The 24,021-nt window shown below is 42.9% G+C and overlaps 1 protein-coding gene across 1 annotated transcript in view; it reads right to left on the reverse strand.

Annotated features, from left to right (window-relative positions):
• The window catches only part of LOC144691362 (histone-binding protein RBBP7), a 38,560-nt gene extending 14,761 nt beyond the window's left edge, over positions 1-23,799 (reverse strand). The window contains exons 1-6 of the mRNA XM_078559382.1: positions 23,626-23,799; positions 16,832-16,976; positions 11,454-11,599; positions 10,331-10,504; positions 1,013-1,128; positions 515-675 (exon numbers count right to left, since the gene is read on the reverse strand). Coding sequence (XP_078415508.1) covers positions 515-675; positions 1,013-1,128; positions 10,331-10,504; positions 11,454-11,599; positions 16,832-16,976; positions 23,626-23,650 — 767 coding nt within the window. The 5' untranslated portion in view covers positions 23,651-23,799. The remainder of the gene's footprint in view (positions 1-514; positions 676-1,012; positions 1,129-10,330; positions 10,505-11,453; positions 11,600-16,831; positions 16,977-23,625) is intronic.
• Between the last annotated feature and the right edge of the window lie 222 nt (positions 23,800-24,021).

A 24,021-nucleotide genomic window follows, 5' to 3' on the forward strand; every position in this document is an offset into this window, starting at 1 on the left:
GTATATACTTATGGCTTTAAATCAGGAGCGTTCTTCATGAAACATTACACATTATTGAAACAAAAAACTCAAAAGTTATGATAGTTAAAAAATGAACAAGATTAGTCGCTGTAAAATTTTGCTTACTGCATGAGGTCATGCATTATTACATGGTATCATAGCAGACCAGAATGATTACCACTTGGGACATTGCTGCCCACAAAACAGCTGGTGAGTCTACAACAGTGATATTCATAATGTGGTCACTGGTGGTCCCCTCTCCCTCACCTGTAGCCCTCAGCAGATGTGCTGCTCCATGTGTCTCTGGGCTGCCATCCACAGCCTGCCAGCTCTGAGATGTTGCCAGAGTCAGGATATATATCAAAGAGAAAAAGATAGACATTGGGATTATAGGTCTCAAATGAAAGTTGGTGAATATTTCTGGTCTACAGGAAGTAATACCAGACTTTCTTGTTGCTTTTATGGTTATCGTCTTGCTACTTTTGTTAAAATTGGCATGCTATCTTGTACTCACATCATGAGCTTCTGGTCATCAGCCACAGATCCAAACAAGGATTCATGCAATAAATGCCAGGAGACATCTTCTACAACTGCAGTATGACCTGTAAAGATCGTTTTCGCGTCTACTATCTTTCCTTCTTTTGGGCCTGCACTAATGTCCCAAAGACAGATAGTCTGTGGAAAAAAGTATACATAATTTATATTAATAATAATGCCCATTTGCTGGAGAAAATTTCTCAGTTATTACCAGCCTGCAAGCTTAAAACAATTAGAATCCAACATGTGAATAGATTTGTCCATCTAATAGTTTTAAATCACAGGGCAATTCTTAAAATCTTGAGGCTGAGAGTGCATTTTACAATCAAATTTTTACTGGACTGATTACATTGGGAACAAAGCATTTATAGTTTTGTTAACAATGCATCCTTAAACTATCCTGTGTGAAACATTCAAGTGTTGGTAAGCGTGCTGCCTTTGGCTGGACAAATAGTGAAGCAATATGTGCACCTACATGATCATCTGAAGCACTGAGAAGATGTCCACTTAGATTTGGGTTCCAGGAAAGTCCATATCCTTCTTTCTGGTGACCACGCAGTCGCAGATCAGGATTACACTCACCACTTGGATCTAGCTCAGACAAAAGATTAGCTCCAGTGAGACTGAAACATAGAAACCTATGTAAAGTCAATGTCTTATTATCTTAGGACTGTATAGTAGCAAAATGTTTAGTTTTTGTTTAAACAAAAACAAGTTGATTATTAAGTTGAACCAGAGAATGTTCACCTTGGTTTATGATCCAATTTCAAACTAATCAATATAAAATAAGCAGTACAAAGAGATTATGTTGTACTTAGTCAAGGAAAACATATTTGCGAAACTACAAAAGAAATGGTGTGTGTTAGAAACACTGTCAAGGTAGCATTTATTTCAACAATAAATTGCATTTATATAGCACCTTTAACATAATGATCCACAGCAGCGCCAGACAAAGTCTGATACCAAGCTATACAAGATGACATTGGAGAAGATGACCATAGAAAAGTTACAGCACAGAAAGAGGCCATTCAGCCCAGCACCAGCTAAAAAATATTTTAAAAAAAAACTAGCCGCCCATTTTAATTCTAACTTTCAGCACCTGGTCCATAGCCTTGCAGGTTACAGCATTTAGGTAGAGATCCAAGTGCCTTTTAAACGAGTTGAGAGTTTCTGCCTCCACCACCAAACCAGGCAGTGAATTCCAAACAGCCACCATCCTCATGTCAAAGAGGTAATTTAAGGTGCAATGTAGTGGGGTTTAGGAAGGGAAATCCAGGACTTCGGTCCTAAGCAGAAGGCACATCCACCCATGGTAGAGCGATTAAAATTGGAGTTGCACAAGCAGCGCACAAATATCTGATGGTTATATGGCTGGAGTTACAGATAAGGAAGATACAGCAAGGTAAGAGTCTCACTGCAAGAAGCACTGAAAAAGCTGAAGGAAGTAAAGAACAGTAATCTCTCTCTCAAAAAATGTAAGTGTACAAATATTTGATTCTCTTGTTCAGAGGTCAATTGCAACATTTAAATAATTACCCCATTTTCACACATTTTGAACCCTTTCTGTAAGGACAGGCTATTTTCAATCTACATTTTCTTATTAACACCAATCCTACATACTACTCCCACAAAAAGCACCCAACGTTTTTCCATGTTTTATAAGATGGACTTCAATGGACAAACATATCTCCAAATTAGTTCATTTTTGTAACAATCACCGACATGCACAATCAACATTTTGGATGCTTCGAGCAAGTTTTCTAATTTCTCATCACCACTACTCTTTTCAAGGTCACCACAGAACCAATTTGTGCCAAAGTCTGATTCTAGAGGTGCTGGATGCAATCCTCCTTTTGGCCTATTCTTCATGTATGTGGCCAAACAGTGTAAGCTATTCGTTCATGGTTTTGGGGGGGGGGGGGGGGGGTGAAAAAAGGAGGGAATAGAGGATGGACTGACATCAAGGATAATAGTCAAAGGTACCAGATTGTCATAAAACCAAATCTGAATATTAATGCCTTTCAGTATAAGAATCCTGCCACTCCTCTCCAGGATCACCTAACATGAATGCAGTCCCACAACGGTGGTTGACCAATAATGCCCTGACATGACCTAGTAAGCTACTCAGCAATAAAACAACTACAGCACATAAATATAAGCCAAGTAATTTATGGGATTGGTGGCGACAACCCAAGCATCAGATCTGGGTTGACTGGAGCCCAAAAAATCTCAGCCCAACTGACTGGACAAGGCTCCTCATTAACATTTGGAAGCCAGTATCCAAGTTACAATAGCTATCTCACAAACTAGTCAAACCACAGACAGAATTGTACTCTTCATATTTATCAGCCAACATCTCAGACTCTTCAATCATTACTCTTTACTATGTCCTAACCCACCAGCAAGGAGGTGGGGCTGCAGTAGTATAGCTGGGAGAGCTTAGCTCCAATGTTGAGCCTTGAACTGCTTGGTCAATTGAGGCATTGGGTGGGCAATCTATGATCTTCAGTTGGAGGTTCTCTTGACCTAAAGTAATGAGATTTCTTGGAGTCTTAGTTATGTTGAGGACGCCTTTAATAACCACAAGATGTTTCGGAGCCAATGAAATACAACACCAGTTACAATTCAAAAGTAATGTAGGGAAACATGGCAGTTTGCACATGGCAAGGACCCATGAACAGCAAAGAGGTGAATGACCATGTAACCTGTTTCAACAGTGATCGAGGGACATATGTGGGCCAATATCCTGCTCTTTGAGTAATGCTGTGGGACCTTTTCCATCTGCCTGAGAGGACACAGGGGGCCTCAATTTAACTCCTCGTCTTGAAGGTGGGCCATTCAGCAGTTCAAATCAATGTTATGGGTTCAAGGCCACTCCAGAATGGAGCACACAACCTAGACTGATATTTCAGTCCAGTACAAAGGGTGCCCTACACTGCTGGATGACCCACCTTTAGGGCGAGGAGTTAAACTGAGACCCCACATGTCCTCTCAGGCAGATGGAAAAGATCCCACAGCATTACTCAAAGAGCAGGGATATTGCCTACATATGTCCCTCAATCATGATTGAAACAGATTACAGATTCACCTCCTGTTCATGGGTCCTTGCCATGTGCAAACTGACTGTCATGTTTCCCTACATTACAACACCTACTACAAATCAAAAGTGTTTCATTGCTCCGAAACATCTTGCAGTTATTAAAGGTGCTATACAAGGTTCTTTCTTTGATTCCTACCACACCCTGTCAAAATGGTAGTAGGCAAATCAGAAAACTTACAGGCGGAAGGGCTCCATGAATATCACAATCTTCAACTTATAGTAGAGCCCAGCATGCAAGTACAAAAGACGAGTGTGAACATTTTACAAACATCAGCTAAAAAGGGCAAGTGATCCCATTTGGCCACATTCCCAATGCCCAACCAATTCCATTAACTCCTCGTAACATTAAATGGCTGAGTGCATTAAACACAATAAACGGTATGGGCCCTGACAACATCTCAGCTGTAGTGCTAAAATCTTGAGCACCTAAACTAACATCCCCCACAGCCAGGGTTTTCTAATATAGGTATGGCACTGGGGTTTGCCAGTGAGATAGAGAGAACTCTCATTTGACATTCTTTCGTCCCTCTCTAGGCGAAGATTTTGATGAATGGTCTCCATTCCCACCTTTCCACAAAGACGTGGGCAGCCTGAATTTCTGGAACATTGGTATTCCCTGTTGTCTGACACAGAGGCGTACAGTATTGAATAGAGGGCTGAAGTATGCCTATAGGCAGCTCTACATTAAAGGTCAACTTTAACTGCATTGGTTTGTGGGGATGGACCTTTCACAGAGCACAATAAAGGTCTGGATAAAATGACAAATTTGGATGCAACAAACATTGGATGATATGAAATTTGCTAACTGGCTGTTAGTTAGACATGATCAGGTCCTGGTGGCACAGTGTGCACAACCAAGTGACGCCCTTCTCATGCTGCATCTTGAATACTCGTGCAACAAAAGGAAGAGAGTCAAAAGGCCAACTGGAACCTTCAGGGTACCACAAGCTTCCTTTCAGATCACCAAGATTAGGGATATTGTTAAGTGTTGCTGTGCACTTACAGTAATTGAGGTTCTAGGGATGGAGGAAATAGACTGTAACAGAGCTGATAAACACCAGCACTTGTGTATTGCTGAAGAGACATGCTGAAGTTTTTTGTTTTGCAGTCATAAGGACAGAAGCAAGAATGCCAAATTTCAAAAAGAGCAACAATATATACTGCATGAGAAAAGGGTGCTAACTGGTCAGCAAGTCAGCTGTGATTTTGCTTTTGGGGAACACTTGCTGAACAATCCTAAGTGTGCCATGAATTACACTAACAACCAATTTAAGATCATCATTTGGGCTCGCAACGTAGCTCACCTATACTTACTAGATGCTACATATATTCATATGCAGGTATCTGACCTCTGCAGACAAAAGGAATATGTCCACTAAATGCACCTTTTTTGAACTAAATAAAAGCATGGGCACAATAGCTCTCTGATGCATTTGCCATGGCAACATCTTGACCAGAGCTGACTTGCCAACTAATTAGCACCCTTTCCTCATGCCAACCAATCAGCACCCTTTTCTCATGCTTTTGAAATTTGGCATTCTTGCTTCTGTCCTTTTGAGTGCAAGACAAAAAGCTTTGACCGCATTTATCTTTTTTCAGCAATGCTCAAGTTCTGTACTACCAAGTGACTATTAATATACAACAGCATAAGCCTCCATTCTAAACCAGAGGTACTGTGAGGCGGCTTTATTTAAGCGATGATTCTTTGGAGTTGAACTGCCCTGTGGTATTACTTTTAACCATTATAAACCAGTTTTATGTAAAATTCAGGAGTTTTGCCCAATGACAATCAAACAACTGAGCTTCCCAACACAACCATCTTTGAAAAGAGCCTTGTATTGATGGGAGGTTCTTCCAGTTTAAAACCTAGAAAACATTTTAATTTGAATAAGCAAGTAACTTATGGACAATTAGATACCCATCACTTCCTATTAATTACATTTTGCATCCTGTTTAGCTTAGAGAAAATCCAAATAGTTTGTCATCTTAAATTAGAATGTACTGGGACATTGACACACATTGCGCCTAATTCCAAAATAAAAGGAAGCCATTGATCAAAGTTGGTGTATATTAAGTAATACCCATGATGATTTATTAATTCCCCCATCCTAAATATTTCAACACACTGCGATGCCGATAGAGCTCAAGAGAGCCCAAAACAAAATGGAGATGAAATATTGACATGTAGATGTTGTATAATCTGATGTTTTTAATTAAAAGCCGCCACAATGAAACTGGAGTCAAAATTACATGTTTAGATTAAGGTGGTGACTAATTATTGTTAATGCAGAAACAAAGATACATGAAGGCTTTTTGTGATCAAACTACAGTACATGAAGGGAAGGCACTTGAAAATGAAACAAGAATAATTTTCAGAATTGTGTAAAAATAACCCGAATGGTCAATACTGAATAACTGCAGTCAGCTTCTCAGTAATTACTCAAAAGTCAGAAGAAAGCAGCAGTCACTCATGTGTGCATGAAAGGTACTATTTTCCTGACAGAGTCTCTAATGAAAGGATGATCCACTCTGCAAAACAAAGTTTCTGTTCACACCACATCTATTATCAATACAATGCAAAATTTTGAATGATGAATAATGGCAATGTTAAATAAAAGTACTTGCCTTATTATGAAACCTGATCATTTGAAACTTTTCAAAGTATTTCACATAATGACAAACTTTTTGAAATAGTGATCATTACATGTGTAAACTGTAGCCTTTTGGTTTCCAGTTGGCTGTTGCTTGTTAATTACATAAAAAGGTACATTTCTAAAATACCTTGAACAATTTTGCTCAGTAAATGGGCTTCTGTAAAGCTCATTAGCACTGTCAATAGCTTAATTATGCTATAGTGAAACTTATAAACTGCGGAGACCTAGGGGACTCGGGTGTCCTTATTATCATGATGGTCAATCTACACAGGATGAGCCAAATTTTGTGGGGTTAGGTGCATCTCCTGTCGTGTTCCTTTACTTTATCCCAACTTGTGATTGTGCCTAATTCTGAAGCCCAGCCAGCAGGATGCTATTTCAGTTCATATTCCATTTGTTGGAACTCCCAGTTCAATGCCATCCCAGGGTCCTTTCCCATTGAAGGAGTGATGCCCTAAAGCTGGGATTATGTGCACAGGACAAGGTGGCTGCAGTAGGGTCAGTGTCATAGAGTCAGAGTATTACAGCACGGAAAGAGGCCCTTCGGCCCATCGTGCCCATACCAGTCATCAAGCCCCTATCTACTCTAATCCCATTTTCCAGCACTTGGCCCATAGCCTTGTATGCTATGGCTTTCAAGTGTTCATGCTTCTTAAAATGTCAAGTGTTCCCACCTCTACCACCCTTTCAGGCAGTAAGTTCCAGATACCCCCCTACCCTCTGGGTGAAAAAATATTTCTTCAAATCTCCTCTAAGCCTCCTGTCCCTTACATTAAATCTATGCCCCCTAGTTATTGACCCCTCCACTAAGGGGAAAAGTTTCTTCCTACTTACCCTATCTGTGCCCCTCAATTTTGTACAATTCAATCAGGTGGCCCCCTCAGCATTCTCTGCTGTAAGGAAAACAGCTCCAGCCTATCTAGTCTCTCTTCCCAGGTGAAATGCTCCAGCCCAGGCAACATCCTGATGAATCTCCTCTGCACCCTCAAGCGCAAACACATCCTTACTATAGTGTGGCAGCCAGAACCGCACACAGTACTCCAGATGTGGCCTAACTAACGCTTTATACAACTCCATCATAATCTCCCTGCTCTTGTATTCAGTGCCTCGACTAATAAAGGCAAGTATCCCATATGCCTTCTTAACCACCTTATCTACCTGTCCTGCTGCCTTCAAGAACCTATGGACACGCACACCAAGGTCCCTCTGATCCTCTGTCCTTCCTCGAGTCCTACCATTCATCGTGTACTCCCTTGCCTTGTTAGTTCTCCCAAAATGCATCACCTCACAATTTTCAGGATTAAATTCTATTTGCCACTATTCTGCCCATCTGACCAGCCCATCTATATCATCCTGTAGTCTAAGGCTTTCCTCCTCGTTATTTACCATGCCACCAATTTTTGTCTCATCTGCGAACTTACTGATTGTACCTCCTACATTCATGTACTCTACAAACAGCAAGGGACCGAGCATCGAACCCTGCGGTATGCCACTGGACACAGGCTTCCAGTCATAAAAACAGCCTTCGACCATCACCCTCTGCCTCCTGCCAGTAAGCCAATTTTGGATCGGATTTGCCAATTTGCCCTGGATCCCATGGGCTCTTACCTTCTTGACCAGTCTCCCATACGAGACCTTGTCAAAAGCCTCAAGTCAGAAGTCCATGTAAACTACATCAACTGCTCTACTCTCATCTACACACCTAGTCACCTCTTCGAAAAATTCAATCAAATTTGTTAGACATGATCTCCCCCTGACAAAGCCATGCTATCCTTGATTAATCCTTGCCTCTCCAAGTGGAGATTAATTCTGTCCCTCAGAATTTTTTCCAAGAGTTTCTCTACCACTCATGTTGGGCTCACTGGCCAATAGGTTCCTGGTTTATCCCTACCACCCTTCTTGAATAATGGTACCACATTAGCTATCCTCCTCTGGCACCTCTCCTGTGGCTAGAGGATTTGAAAATTAATGTCAGGGCCCCTGCAATCTCCTCCCTTGCCTCCCACAGCAGCCTGGGATACATCTCATCTGGGCCTGGGAATTTATTCACTTTTAAGACCGCTAAAGCCGCTAATGCCACCTCCCTCTCAATGCTAATTTGTTCAAGTATATCACAGTCCCCCTCCCCGATTTCTGTAGCTACATCATCCTGTTCTATAGTGAATACAGATGCAAAGTACTCATTTGAAACCTCACCTACGTCTTCCAGCTCCTCGCACAGGTTGCCACTTTGGTCCCTAATGCGCCCAACTCTTTCCCTGGTTATCCTCGTGCATCTAATAAAATGTCTTTGCATTTCCCTTTATTTTAGCCACCAGTGTTTTTTCATGCCCCCTCTTCGCTTTCCTAATTTCTTTTTTAAGTAGCCCCCTGCACTTTCTATACTCCTCTAGGGCTTCCGCTGTTTTGAGCCCTCGTTATCTAGCATAAGCTTTCCTTTTTTCCCTTATCCAATCCTGTACATTCCTCGACATCCAGGGTTCCCTGGACTTGTTGGACCCACCCTTCACCTTTACGGGAACATATTGGCCCTGCACTCTCACTACTTCCTTTTTGAATGACTTCCACTGCTCTGATGTAGATTTTCTTACAAGTAGCTGTTCCCAGTCCACTCTGGCCAGATCCTGTCTTATCATATTAAAATCGGCCACCCCCCAATTCAGAACCTTTATTTCGGGTCCATCATCGTCCTTTTCCATAACTGTCTGGGATATCCCAGCTAAATTGCAAGAGGGTGGGGGAAGAGCAATTAACATCCTGCAGACAGCTGTTCAAAGGCCCATTCTGCACCTCCCACCCCTTCCCCATGTGATGCAGCAGCTAATGAAGAGCTGGGGTGGGTAACGGGCTGTTAGCAGCTCATCAGTACGTTTGAGTAGTGCTGCCAGGTCTGCTTGGGGTCATTCCTGGAGGTTTAACCACATGACATCTACGAATTTTATTGGATTTATCTCAAAGGTTGGGTTCCCTAATCTGAGAATCTTCATCTGTAGTTGCACACAAGTTATGCAAGTAGTTCCAAGAATGAAGATGCCACCTGATTGAGCAGGGAAAGCAGGAAACCAAAGGCAGGGAAAAAGGGAAACCATTCTCCATGTCTACCCTACTCCAAGCCCCCAGTCTCCATCTTTTTTGCGACCTCCCCATTCAAGTCCCATATTTCACAGCCCCCCAGCCTGAGAGAACCCATTTCCCATTTCCGTCTCTTCTGGCTATCATCCACTCCCCAGTCTCCCTCCCCGACACCAAGTCCCCATTCTAGAGATTCCATCTCTTCCCCCAGTTCAAGCCTCCAACGATTTCAGAACCCCCAATTCCAGTTCAAGCCTCCAACGATTTCAGAACCCCCAATTCCTCCCGGCTGGTTGCAGCTTCCTGCAAGTGACAGCCTTGAGAAATAGCCAGTAATGTGCTTCATGAAAAAGTTGGGAAATTATCTGGTTAAAATTAATGTGGTTTAACCTCATTCTGTTTCTGGACACCAGGCAAACAGCTAATCGTTTTTTATTGTGTCTCACCAAAGGGTTTGGTTTCATATGGACGCACCGTTGCAGATGTAAAATCATTCATCTCAGCTGCTGGGGCCAGAGCTTGAGATAGGAACCTTCCATTGCAGGAAACTGAGGAGAGATGTGATGTTGCATGGTCCAGTTCCTGTCTTTTGTGGAACAGGGAGTTCTTTACCCAGCATCCTTAATGGCAGAGAAATAGAGTATTCTATTCCTGGAATAGAGCCATGCAAGCATTCCATCCTCTTACCCGAGTGCCCTGTACTTTAAGATGTAAACAGACTTAATACATTGAATGCTGTCCACGGTTTCAAGGTGCAGTTGCAGCTATTGCAATGCAACTTGTTTGGGACCGTCAATAATTGTCCTTGTGGTTCCATTCTTGGGGGTGTTTTACTGTGTTAAAAGTGCTATATAAATACGGGTTGTTGAGAATGTTTGTTTTTTGGATGCCTATATATACAGGCTTCACTTTAGTTTATGCGCCAAACATTAGTGGCTCCATAATCTTACTGCACAATGTTCATTACCTGGCTTAGATGGATGCTTGGTGTAGTCAAAGACAAGCACATCAGAGGTGGGGGTTTTGGTGGCAATAATGCATGGATTCTGTGGCATATAACGCGCTCGGTTCACTTCTCCTTCATGATTGATTTTAATTTCTATTTCTATTTTTCCGCTTACAGACCCAAATCCACCAAATTCTGGAAAAAAAATGATATATTAGGACAAAATGAATGAATATTAAATGACAAAATGACTCATTACGGCAGAAGAGTTATCTTAAAAAAATTGGCCGACAGTTATTCAGTTAAAGAAGTCAGAATATTCTCAATTCAGCTACCCTATTTTGATGTTGAGTTATAGTTTCTTTCCCCTTGGGAAGGAAGAAAAAACTGGCTAGAAAGTATTCTCTTCAACTGATATTCAAGACCTGCTGACATGGCTCTGCCTAAAAGGTGTATGAATAAAGGAAGAAAATGCTTGGAAAGTACAAGTCACAAAAGATAAACTCAATATTTGTGCCATTTGTAGTTCATGTCTTTAAGAGAGCAAAGTACATTAGGCATTGGACTTTTGGAACAGAGATCAAATCCACAGAGGACTTTTGTACACTGCTGTGAAGTAGCATTACAGCTAATGGGCAATTTCACTCAGTAGGTGTGAAAGATTTTCTCTGAACTTTACATGCAGTGAAGTTGTAAACATATTCTCTATCGGCATATTTATAATTTTGCTATATATTGTACACAAAATAATCCTCCCCCGCCTTCTTTAAACCCCCCACCCACTTAATGTAAACTAGCAAATGGAGACTAGTATTTTCGCAGCCTGAGAAATTCTGAGACAGAATTTCAAAACAAGGGGCCTAGGCAATTAAAGGCGCTATCACTAATAGTGGGGTGAAGGGAGGGATGCAAAAGACACAAAGGTTGTTGGAACAAAAGGTGCTGAGAATTATACTTTAAAAAAGTCAGAACTATTATGGAATACAGATTTCAAAAAGATCAGTTACAGAAGTAGAAGGCTAGTTTAGAATTAATCAAAAACCAAGTTGATCAATATTTTTATAGTTGTTTGTCCTCTAAAACCACAAGTAGCTTCTAGCTCAAATACTACATGCAACAGCATCCATAACATTATAGCACATACCTCCCTTCTCACTATCATAGTGAGAAGCATCAAATTGAGCATCATCATTGGGGATCTGGACACTTGCAATGACCAAATGGTTCTGTTCATCAGATGTGTGTGTTCCTAGCACCAAGCGATGAACACTATAGTCTTTTCCTTCAGGCCTGTACAGAAATTAGTTTTTTTAAATAAGGCAATTAAACTGGTAATCAACCAGCATAAAAGCTAGACCGCACTAGACCAAAGAAATACTTTTCCTTCAGTTGAAAACTTCTAAAATTAGAATCCTCATTGAATTTTTAACTCATTCATTTCTGTCATAACTTTAAGGATTACTGCACTAAACTTCAATTGTTATTACTTCATTAGAATGCTGATACTCTAAAACAGCCAAAGGGCAAGTCATATTTATAAAATACCCCTAAGAATGCAACATGGGTAGTTCCTGGTCTGCATTATACTGGAAGCAATGTTATCAAGTAGAAAATAAAAGTGAAATAAGACATTGAACATCCTTTTTTCATTTTACAACTGGAATAGGTTGGTAACAGTAACAGGGTTTTTGCTGCATTTTTCTTATGAAACATTAATGTATGATAACCTGGGGAGGCAGTGGCATAGTGATATTGTCACTGGACTAGTAACCCAGAGACCCAGGGTAATGCTCTGGGGACCCAGGTTCAAATCCCACCATGGCAGAAGGTGAAATTTTAAATCAATAAAAATCTGGAATTAAGTCTAATGATGACCATGAAACCATTATCTTAAAAACCCATCTGGATGACTACTGTCCTTTAGGGAGGAAATCGGCTGGAAATTGGCCTACATATGACTCCATATCCACAGCAATGTGCTTGGCTCTTAAATGCCCTCTGAAATGGCCGAGCAAGCCACTGCTAAAAAAGTTTTTAAAAAATAGGTAATGGAACCGGGCAGATAGGCAATGGAAAACACAAAGGCAAACTCAGCCCTGTCGACACTGCAAAGTCCTCCTTACGAACATCTGGGGGCTAGTGTCAAAATTGGGAGAGCTGTCTCACAGACTAGCCAAGCAAAAGCCTGACATCTGTAAGGTATGGTGCTGAGAGTATGACTACGTCCCAAATACCACCATCTCCTGTCCCACTAGCAGGACAGACCCAGCAGAGGTGGTGGCAGTGGTATACAGTCGGGAGGAAGTTGCCCTGCGAGTACTCAATATCGACTCCGGACACTATGAAGTCTCATGGCATCAGGTCAAACTTGGGCAGGGAAACCTCCAGCTGATGAATCAGTCCCCCATGTTGAACACCACTTGGAGGAAGCACTGAGGGTGGCAAAGGCACAGGATGTACTCTGGGTGGGGGACTTCAACGTCCATCACCAAGAGTGGCTCAGTAGCATCAGTAGAGACCGAGTTGGACGAGTCCAAAGGACATAGCTGCAAGACTAGGTCTGTGGTAGGTGGCGAGGGAAGCAACAAGAGGGAAAAACTTACTTGACCTCATCCTCACAAACCTGCCTGCCATAGATGCATCTGCCCATGACAGAATCGGTAGGAGAGACCACCGCGCAGTCCTTGTGAAGACGAAGTCCTGTTTACCACAGTGCTAGATGGGATAGATTTTGAACAAATCTAGCAACTCTCAAGACTGGGTAACCATGAGGTGCTGTGGGCCATCATCTGCATCAGCATTCTACTCAACCACAATCTGTAATCTCATGCCCAGCATATCCCCTCTACCATTACCACCAAGCCAGTGTGTCAACCATGGATAAATGAACAGTGCAGAAGGGCATGGCAGGAGCAGCATCAGGCTTACCTAAAAATGATGTGTCAACCTGGTGAAGCTACAACACAGGACTAATTGGTGCTTATGCTGTTTAGCACACAAGTGATAAACAGAGTTAAGCAACTCCACAACCAACAGATCAGATCTAAGTTCTGCAATCCTGCCACATCCAGTCGTGAATGGTGATGGATAATTGAACAACTCATTGGAGGTGGCGGCTCCAAAAATATCCCCATCCTCAATGATGGTGGAACCCAGCACATCAGTGCAAAAGATAAGGCTGAAGCATTTGCAACACTCGAGTCAGAAGTGCCGAGTGGATGATCCACCTCGGTCTGCTCTGGAGGTCCCCAGCATCACAGATGTCAATCAATTCGATTCACCCCACATGATATTAAGAAATGGCTGAAGGCACTGGACACTGCAAAGGCAATGGGCCCTGACAATATTCCAGCAATAGTATCGAAGAACTTACTGCGCCCCCTAGCCAAGGTACAGCTACAACACTGGCATCTACCCAGCAATGTGGAAAATTGCCCAGGTATGCCATGTACACAAAAAACAGGACAAATCCAAACCGGCCAATTACTGCCCCATCAGTCTACTCTCAATCATCAGTAAAGAAACAGAGGGGGTCATCAGCAGTGCTATTAAGCTGCACTTGCTTAGCAATAACCTGCTCACTGACGCTCAGTTTGGGTTTCGCCAGGATCACTCGGCTTCTGACCTCATTACAGCCTTGGTTCAAACATGAACAAAAGAGCCGAACTCCAGAGGGAAGGTGACAGTGACTGTCCTTGACAATCATTTCACCGAATGTGGCATCAAGGAGCCCTGTCAAAACTGGAGTCAATGGGAATCAGATGGAAAAATCTCTGTTGATTGGAGTCACACCTAGCACAATGGAAGATGGTTAAGGTTGTTGGAGGTCAATCATCTCAGTTCCAAGACATCACTGCAGGAGGTCCTCAGGGTAGAGTCCTAGGCCCAACAATCTTCAGCTGCTTCAATGACTTCCCTTCCATCATAAGGTCAGAAATGGGGATGTTTGCTAATGATCGCATAATGTTCAGCACCATTCACATTTCCTCTGATACTGAAGCAGTCCATGTCCAAATGCAACAAATCCTGGACAATATCCAGGCTTGGATTGACAAATGGCGAATAACATTCGTGCCACACAAGTGCCAGGCAATGACCATCTCCAACAACAGAGAATCTAACCATCGCCCCTTGACATTCAACAGGATGACCAACACTGAATCTCCCACTATCAACACCATTGACCAGAAACTGAACTGCACTAGCCATATAAATACTGTGGCTACAAGAACAGGTCAGAGGCTAGGAATACTGAGGCGAGTAACTCACCTCCTTAACTTCCCCAGAGCCTGTCCACCATCTACAAGGCACAACTCAGGAGTATGATAGAATACTCTCCACTTACCTGCATGAGTGCAACTCCAACAACACTCAAGAAGCTTGTCACCATCCAGGACAAAACAGTCCGCTTGATTGGCACCCCATCCTCAAACATTCATTCCCTTCACCACCGACACACAGTGGCAGCTGCGTGTACCACTTACAAGATGCACTGCAGAAACTCACCAAGGCTTCTTAGATAGCACCTTCCAAACCCACAACTGCTTCCATCTATAAGAACAAGGATAGCAGACACATGGGAATACCACCACCTGGAAGTTTCCCTCCAAGCCACTCACCATCCCAACTTGGAAATATATCGCTGTTCCTTCACTGTTGCTGGGTCAAAATCCTGGAACTCCCTCCCTAACAGCACTATGGGTGTACCTACACCACATGGACTGCATCAGTTCAAGAAGGCAGCTCATCACCACCTTCTCAAGGGCAACTAGGGATGAGCACTAAATGCTGGCCTAGCCAGTGATGCCCACATCCCATGAATGAACAAAAAAAAAATTAGGTTATTTCAAGGGATGCCACCACAATTTGGAAAGATTTGATACATTGCCAGACTAAAAAACTGTTAATAGTTCTGTGTGGGTTAATTAGAACAGCAAGACATGCAGACTAGTTTATAATACATACATCAAGCAGAAAACATGATAAAACAATCATTCTAATGGTTACATTTTAATTATACTGCACTATGTTCCCACACCTCCTTGCATGTCACTGATAAATAAAATGCAAATCCTGACCATTGCCCAGTGGTACAGCATTTTATGTAGGGGTGATATGACTTGAATGGGGATATTATGTCTCTCTTCTCGTCCTCTCGACAGGACACAGCTAGACATCGGTGGATTTACTTCTCCAAACTAAGTTGAGCGAAATGGGCAGGAAACAAAATAGGAATAATTGGGGTATTTTTGGGTTGGCAGGTTGTGACTAGCAGGGTTCCGCAAGAATCAGTATTTGGGCCTCAGCTGTTTATAATCTATATTCATGGCTTCATGATGTATTGAAAATGGCAGACAATTAGGTGGGAAAGTAAGCGGTGAGGAGGTGGCAAAGAGGCTGCAGAGGGATACAGACAGGTTAGGCGAGTGGGCAAGAACACAGCAGATGGATTAACAATGCAGCCAAGTGCGGTGAAGTTTGCCACCTCTGGTAGGAAAAATAAAAAGCAGAATTTTTTGAATGGTCAGTTTAGGGAACTGTGCATTCAGAGGTACCTGGGTGTCCATGTACATGAATCATAGAAAGTTAGCATTGGCTTTGACTGTATGCTATGTTAGCTTTTGTTACAACGGAATTGGAGTAAAAAGTAAAGAAGTTTTACTATAATTATACATGGCATTGGTGAGGCTGCACCTGGAGTACAGCAAGGCGCTTTGGTCTCCTTTCCTTGGGAGGGACATGCATTGCACTCCCATTAAGGCAACTATGTTCACTAGACTAGTTCCTGGGATAAGGGGTATGTCTTTGGAGAGATTGAGTGGACTAGGCCTATATTTCCTTAAGTTTAAAAGAATGAGAGGTGATCTATTGAAACATAAAATTCTCAAGGGACATGACAGGTACAAAGAAAATGTTTTGCCCTGGCTGAGGAAATCAAGAACGCAGAGTCACAATCTCGGAATAAGGGGCCAGCCACTTAGGGCTGAGATGAGGAGAAATTTCATCGAAGAGTTGTGAACTTCTGGAATTCTCTACCCCACAGAGAGCTGTGGATGCCAAGATGTTGATTACATTCAAGATAGAGATTGGTAGATTTTTGGGTACTAAAGGAATTAAGGGATATGGGGATAATGCGGGAGGTGGATTTGAAGTAGATCAGTCATGATCTTTTTAAATGGTGGAGCAGGCCATGGCCTACTGCAGCTCCTATTTCTTACGTCAACTGAACTGCTCTTGAATGTGTCCTAATTGCCCGTTAGAAGAACGTGGATTAACTTGGTTTAAACTATGATTTGTGCATCCTGTTCCATAGTCACATACACCAGCCCAGTACAGCCCAAATCGAAAACACAGTGGCACTGTAATGTATACATTTCAGTTAACATAGCTGTGTCCATTTTTATTCCTTAGCTAAGAAAGCCTATTTTTCATTTTAATATTTTACAAACAAGAACAGTACAGATATCAAACACAGGGAATTTTAATAGAGCTGCAAAAGAACAGAGTGAAAAATCTACTTACCTGGTAACATCAGGAAGCCATTGTACAGTAAGACTTGGCCATTCTAACGCATGTGTCATAACCAAGTCATACAGAAATGGAGTATTCTTCTTCCATATTTTATATTCTTCATTGATCACACGCTCCTCCACTGCGTCGTCATAAACTGAAAGAACAGTTTACCTATCAATTTCAGTCTACTGCCAGAGTTTCCATAAAATAAATTGAAATAAAAATTACACTGCCATACCATATTAAAAATGCTTATTCTAGGCACATGAGGTGTTACAGACTCTTCTTCAGCTGAAGAGAGGTAGAAATGTGATTTTATACTGAAGAGAGGGGGTGGAGCAGGCGGAGCAAAATTGAAGGTCAGGTATAGGTAGGAGCTCAGGAGAGATTTGAATAAAAATGTCATGGACACAAGACAAAGGGAGTGGCAATGATAGTGTTGAAGACAAAAGAAGGTGCTGATAGTGGCATAAAGATAAGATAGCAGAATGTGTTAATAAAAGAACAAGGGTCAGTGCTCTCTGAAAGCCAAACGTAAGAACAAGTTACAGGTAGCCCTGTAGGGGAATGGGGGTTGGGAAAAAGTCAAAATAGAGGATAGAGTCTGAAGAGTCATATGGAATGTAAACTTCATCTCTCTCTCCACAGATGCTGCCAGGCCTGCTCAGTTTTTCCAGCGTTTTCTATTTTTATTTCAGATTTCCAGCATCAGCAATATTTTGCTTTTAAATTTTCTCTAAACTCCCTTCAATTGTCTTTACTCAATCCCTTTTCAATGGGTGGTGTCTATTCAGCAGACTACTTCTTTTAGAAAACAAAACTGAATACAGATGTTACCAAGAATACTTTCTCCAAGTTGATTCTGAAAGAGTCCTGGCAGATTGGAGGGTGGTAAATGTAACCCCACTATTTAAAAAAGGAAGGAGAGAGAAAACAGGAAATGACAGACCCGTTAGCCTACTATCAGTGGTAGGGAAAATGCAAGAGTCTATTATAAAGGATGTAATAACAGGACACTTAGAAAATATCAATGGGATTAGACAAAGTCAGCATGGGTTTATGAAAGCGAAATCACATTTGACAAACCTACTGGGGTTTTTTGAGGTCGTAACTAGCAGTATAGATAAGGGAGAACCAGTAGATGTGGTGTATTTGGATTTTCAGAAAGCTTTTGATAAAGTCCCACATAAAAGGTTGGTGTACAAAATTAAAACACATGGAATTGGGGGCAATATATTGGCATGGATTGAGAATTGGTTAACAAACAGGAAACAGAGTAGGAATAAATGGGTCTTTCTTGGAATGGCAGGAGGTGACTGATGGGGTACTGCAGGGATCAGTGCTTGGGCCCCAGCTATTCACTATATATCAATGATTTGGATGAGGGAACCAAATGTAATATTTCCAAGTAAGTTGACAACACAAAACTAAGTGGGAATGTGAGGGGTGAGGGGGATGTTAAGAGGCTTCAAGACAATTCAGACAGGTCGAGTGAGTGGGCAAATACATCACAGATGCAGTATAACATGAATAAATGTGAAGTTATCCGCTTCGGTAGGAAAAAACAGAATAGCAGAGTATTATTTTAATGGTGATAGATTGGGAAATGTTGATGTACAAAGGACCTGGGTGTCCTCTGAATAGATTTCTAGACACTAAAGACATCAGGGGGTATGGGGAGAGAGCCAGAGTATGGCGTTAAGATAGCGGGTCATATCGAATAGCGGAGCAGGATTGAAGGGCCAAATGACCTACTCCTGCTTCTATTTTTCTATGTTTCTGTGTAACAGCTTGCATTTATATAGCACCTTTGGCATAAGAAAAGGCCCTAAAGCAGTTCACAAGAGTATATAGAGAAAAACGTGAACCCCTCTCTTCATCAATTTCATTTGCCGTACCAAAACCCTACCCATGCCTTTACTACATTGAGACTCAATTATCTTAAATGCTCTCCTAATCAGGCTCCCCACTTCCAAACATCATAAATCATTTTAAATGTCCAAACCCATCTGCTCATTTCTACATTTCCATTGTCTTGCCAAGCTCCAGTGGCTCACCAACCCTCATAAAATTGATTTTAAGACTCATATCCCTATTTTCAAATTTCATCAGCGGCCTGGCTCCACCCTTGAGGACATAATCCGGGCTGACATGACAAAGGGTGTGACTGAAGGGTGTGCTACATTGTCAGAGATGCTGTTTTTGGATGAACTGTTAAACTGAAACGTGTCTGCCCTATCAGACAGATATAAAATAACCCATGGTGCTATTTAAAAAGGTGAATTACCCCAGAGTCGCTGTCAATCAACACCTGAAACAAACAACCTGATCACTTATCTTATTGCTGTTTGGGAGGGATCGCTGTGCATGCATTGGTTGCAGTGTTTTCTTCATTACAACAGTGACAACGTTTCAAAATCATTTATTTGGCTGTAAACCAGTCTGGGACATCCCGAGGACATGAAAAGCACTATACAAATGCATTAGTTCTTTAAACTGACACCCAGCTGAAAAGATGATTCCAATAATATTTCACCCCCAAAAATTAGACCTACAGTAGCAATTAACTCAGAAGCAAAATTCCACCCAGCAAACAAATCTAAGCACCTCTCACTGCAACAGATCACACAAATAGGACCACTACACACTGCAGTTCCTGCTCAGTGAGCTGCATTATAAAGTAAAGCATCTTCGAAAACAGGAGGTCACAATAGGGATCTACGAAAAGGTTAATAAGTCCAATCATGGCAGATAAGGTGAGCAGTGAGAGGAGGGAGAGTAGGAGCCACTGTCCCTATGTGCAAAAGCTCCACTCGCTGGATCCAGGCTGCCTCCTGCCCCAAGACAGCAACACCACTTTAGACTAGGCTTATATCCACAATGCTCCCCTGAAGCGAAGCCACACAATGGGATCCAGAATGTTCAGTGCCCTTCTCCCTCACTCATTGTTGGCCACCCATGGCCTCCACAGAGATTGTGGCAGGTGTTGGGAGGGGAAGCAGTACCAACAGGACATCACCTAAAGCATCTCTCATGCTGTCTAGAGCAGATTAAAAATAACAGTGAGAACTGGCTTCAAGTGAAATTAAGCTTACTTTAAATTAAAATGACATCACACTGAAGACTTGTGCTTCAGAACTTGCGCGCCCTTAGCCAATGTCATCAAATTATAATAATTTTCATGATATTGTGATTTATTATAAAGGTAGGTTAATAGTGGGGTTTGGATTAGTTTCTCTGTGTGAATGTGTGTGTGTGGGGGAATGTAATTGAATTGGAGGCAGCTGATCTGGAGCTTTAGAGTTATCAAAAGGGAAGCTAGGTTTGAAATGCTAAATATGGAAACATGGCTAAAGTTTTAGAATGTGAGGTGTGAGGAACATTTACATTTTTAGATAAATTAGGTTAGTTTGAATTTCAAGGCGCAAGATGCTACACCTAGTCATAAGAAGCTAAGCCAAACAGTGTGTTTATTTTCCCCAAAGGTTACTGATATTATGAAAAGATTCATATTAGGAGAAAAATAAAGTTGCAAAAACATATGGGTACAATGGAGTTTGCATTAAAATGGAGAAACATGTATAAAGGCGATGAGGTTATGTGAAAGGGAGAAGACATTCGAAAAGCCTCCAGCCCACTGCTGTCCACAGGAACTGAAGCTAAGAAAATTCACTTTGAATATCACTGTCCAGGGTATTTGTGTGCTTTGCCTGGGTCAGTTGAAATCTATTTTTGTTTTACTGTTGCCTTAATAGAGGTGTAACTGGGAGCTAGATTAATTAGGGGTGTTAGGGCTTATTATAGTAGTAATGTGTATGTGCTTAAATCTTTTCTACTTTAATAAATGTTTAATTTAGTTTTGTAAAAAAAACTGAAGTCTTGGTATACGTTTTACTACTGAATTCAAGGTACGCATCTCAAAATAAAATACAAATTGCAAATCAGTTGTGGCGGCTGTTTCAAGTTTCCCACTGGGATTTAAGCAGCACGGCATTTACCATCGCTGTGCCATAACACCAAGCTGTTCTAGTACAGCTACAACACTGACATCTACCAGGCAATATGGAAAATTGCCCAGGTATGTCCTGTACATAAAACAGACAAATCCAACCCAGCCAATTACCACCCCATCAGTCTACTCTCGATCATCAGTAAAGTGATAAAAGGGGTCATCAACAGGGCTACTGAGCGGCACTTGCTCAGCAATAACCTGCTTACTGACGCTCAGTTTGGGTTCCACCAGGGTCACTCAGCTTCTGACCTCATTACAGTTTTTGTTCGAAGATGGGCCAAAGAACTGAACTCCAGAGGTGAGGTAAGAGTGCCTACCCTTGACATTAAAGCTGTATTTGGCCGAGTGTGGCATCAAGGAGCCCTAGCAAAACTGGAGTCAATGGGAATTGGGGGGAAACTCTCCGCTGGTTGGAGTCATGCCTAGCACAAAGGAAGATGGTTGTGTTTGTTGGAGTCATCAGTCATCTCAACGCCAGGACATCACCACAGGAGTTCCTCAGGGTAGTATCCTTGGTCCAACCATCTTCAGCTGCTCCATCAATGACCTTCCTTCCATCATAAGGTCACTGATGATTGCACGATGATCAGCACCTTTCACGACTCCTCAAATATTGAAGCAGTCCATGTCCAAATGCAACAAGATCAGGACAACATCCAGGCACAGTCTCTCAAATGGCAAGTAACATTCGAGCCACACAAGTGCTGGGCAATGACCATCTCCAATGAGAGAATCTAACCATCACTCTTTGTCATTCAATGGCATTATCATCACTGAATCCCCCACTATCAACATCCTGGGGACTCCAATGACCAGAAACTGAACTGAACTAGCCGTATAAATACTGTGGCTACAAAAGCAGGTCATGGCTAGGATTCCTGCGATGAGTAACTTTCCTCCTGACTCCCCAAAGTCTGTCCACCAAGGCACAAGTCAGGAGTATGATGGAATATTACCCACTTGCCTGGATGAGTGCCGCTCACACAACACAAGAAGCTTGACACCATCCACTTGATAAAGCAGCCCACTTGATTGGCATCCCATCCACAAACATTCACTCCCTCCACCACTGACGTACAGTGGCAGCAATATGTACCATCTACAAGATGCACTGCTAAAACTCACCTAACCTCCTTAGACAGCACTCACCTAACCTCCTTAGACAGCACTTTCCAAACCCAAGAACGCTACCATCTAGAAGGACAAAGGCAGCAGATACATGGGAACACCAACACCTGGAGGTTCCCCTCCAAGTAACTCACCATCCCGACTTGGAAATATATTGCCATTCCTTCACTGTCGTTGGGCCAAAACTCCCTCCCTAACAGTACTGTGGGTGTACCTACACCACAGGGACTGCAGCGGTTCAAAAAGGCAGCTCACCACCACCTTCTCAAGGGCAATTAGGGATGGGCAATAAATGCTGGCCTAGCCAGCGACACCCGCATCCCATAACTAAATAAAAAAACACCAAAGTGGTTTTAAATATAAAATGGGCCTGATGCGACAAATCAAATAGAAAAGCAGGTGGACATGAAAGGTCTGACCCTTCCCTTTGATGGGCATTAACATTGCACAATCAGAACACACCATTTAGTGACAGGATGCAGTGCTGTGCTGGGAAAAGTCAAGCACCTGGCAGGTGTTTTGTCAAATGGATATTTGGGATTTGTTAAACACTGGCCACACGGAAGCTCCCAAAAACCATTCATGTTCTGCCACAAGGGAAAGGCAGCAATGTTTCAGGCAGCGCAGACATTGTCAGAAAAACAATTGGTGCTTGGCACTCCGTCGTGCAAGCGAGGGTGTGTGTTTTCCAGTCTCGTCTGATCCAACAGGTTTGTGGCTGATGGGGCTGCACTTTCAAAACAATGAATGAGTTGGAGCCATTTAATTTCACATTTAGAAAAATAAAAATAATCAATATAGATATTCAATCGTATGGCCCATTTTTATACTGAAAAAACATGGAATTTTTAAAAATGATGCATGAGGGGAGGGGGGGGGGTGTAGGCCTGAGAAGCCTAAAGGTTGAGAATCTCTGTTTGAGATGATTAAACTACTCTTGTGTATGAGGAATGCAGTAGGATCCATCCATACCTACAAGTTAATGCAGAGCACTTCAAAGAATCTTTTTTTTTTAAAAGTGAAAGGTGTTTTGTGCTTATTTAAGTGACAAGTTACTTCGAACAGACAAGATCATAACAGGCCATTCAGTCCAACTGGTTTGTATCCATGCTCCACGTGAGCCTCCTCTCGTCTCTAACCCCAACATATCCTCCATCCCTTTCTCCCTCATGTGCTGATCCAGCTTCCCCCTTAAAACACACACGTACGTTCTTCACCTGGGCTGCTCCATCTCAGTAGTGAGTTGCCCATTCTCAGCAGCCTGCTTTCTTGGCTATTTTTCTACGCCTGACCATCCGAGCCCGGGGAGAGTTTCGGACTCCTTCACAAGTTGCGACACACAAGTTTCAGCAGGACTGACCGGCCCTCCTGCATCGAGCGAGGGAGGGAGGGAGGGAGGGGAGGGGGTGGTGGGGGAGGCACTGCCCGCTGCTCCCCACAAAACCGTGTCCAAACCTCTCTCAAAACCATTGCATCTTCCCCCTCCCCACCACCCAGGGGCGGCCGCTTCCAGCCACTCGGAGTGAGGTCGAAGGGGCAGGGCCCGGCTCGAGTTACTGCCCCCTTCCCCCGGTCTGCCCATACCAAGCTGTTCTCTCTCTCTCTCTCTCACACACACACACATATATATATATATATATACACTGGGGGGGGAAACACTCACCCTCTTTATCCGCCATTCTCACCATACGGAACGGAGGCTGCGGCCGCCGCTGCTGCTGCTGCTGCTCACGGTTTAATTTTAAATGATTTAAACCGAGCCGAACAATCGATCCCGCGCTCACTCTCCAACCGCCCCCGCGCCACAAACTTCACCCCCACTGCGCCGGCGCCGTAGCCCCGGGGTCACGCTGGCTTCCCCACCCTCCCGAGCCTGCGCACAACGAACCCCCCCCCCCACCCCCACAAAAACCACCGCGCGCCGGGGTACGCGGGGCAGTGCGCAGGCGCCGTCTCCAGGGTCGACTGGCTCCCCGGAGGCCTCCTTCGGGCTGTAAGTTGACGAGAGTGTGTCTTCTGTCGGAGAAAGAGGCCACCCCCCCCCCCCCCCCGGGCCGCC

Source organism: Cetorhinus maximus, chromosome 16 (genome assembly GCF_964194155.1).
Source record: "Cetorhinus maximus chromosome 16, sCetMax3.hap1.1, whole genome shotgun sequence".
Taxonomy (NCBI): Eukaryota; Metazoa; Chordata; class Chondrichthyes; order Lamniformes; family Cetorhinidae; genus Cetorhinus; species Cetorhinus maximus.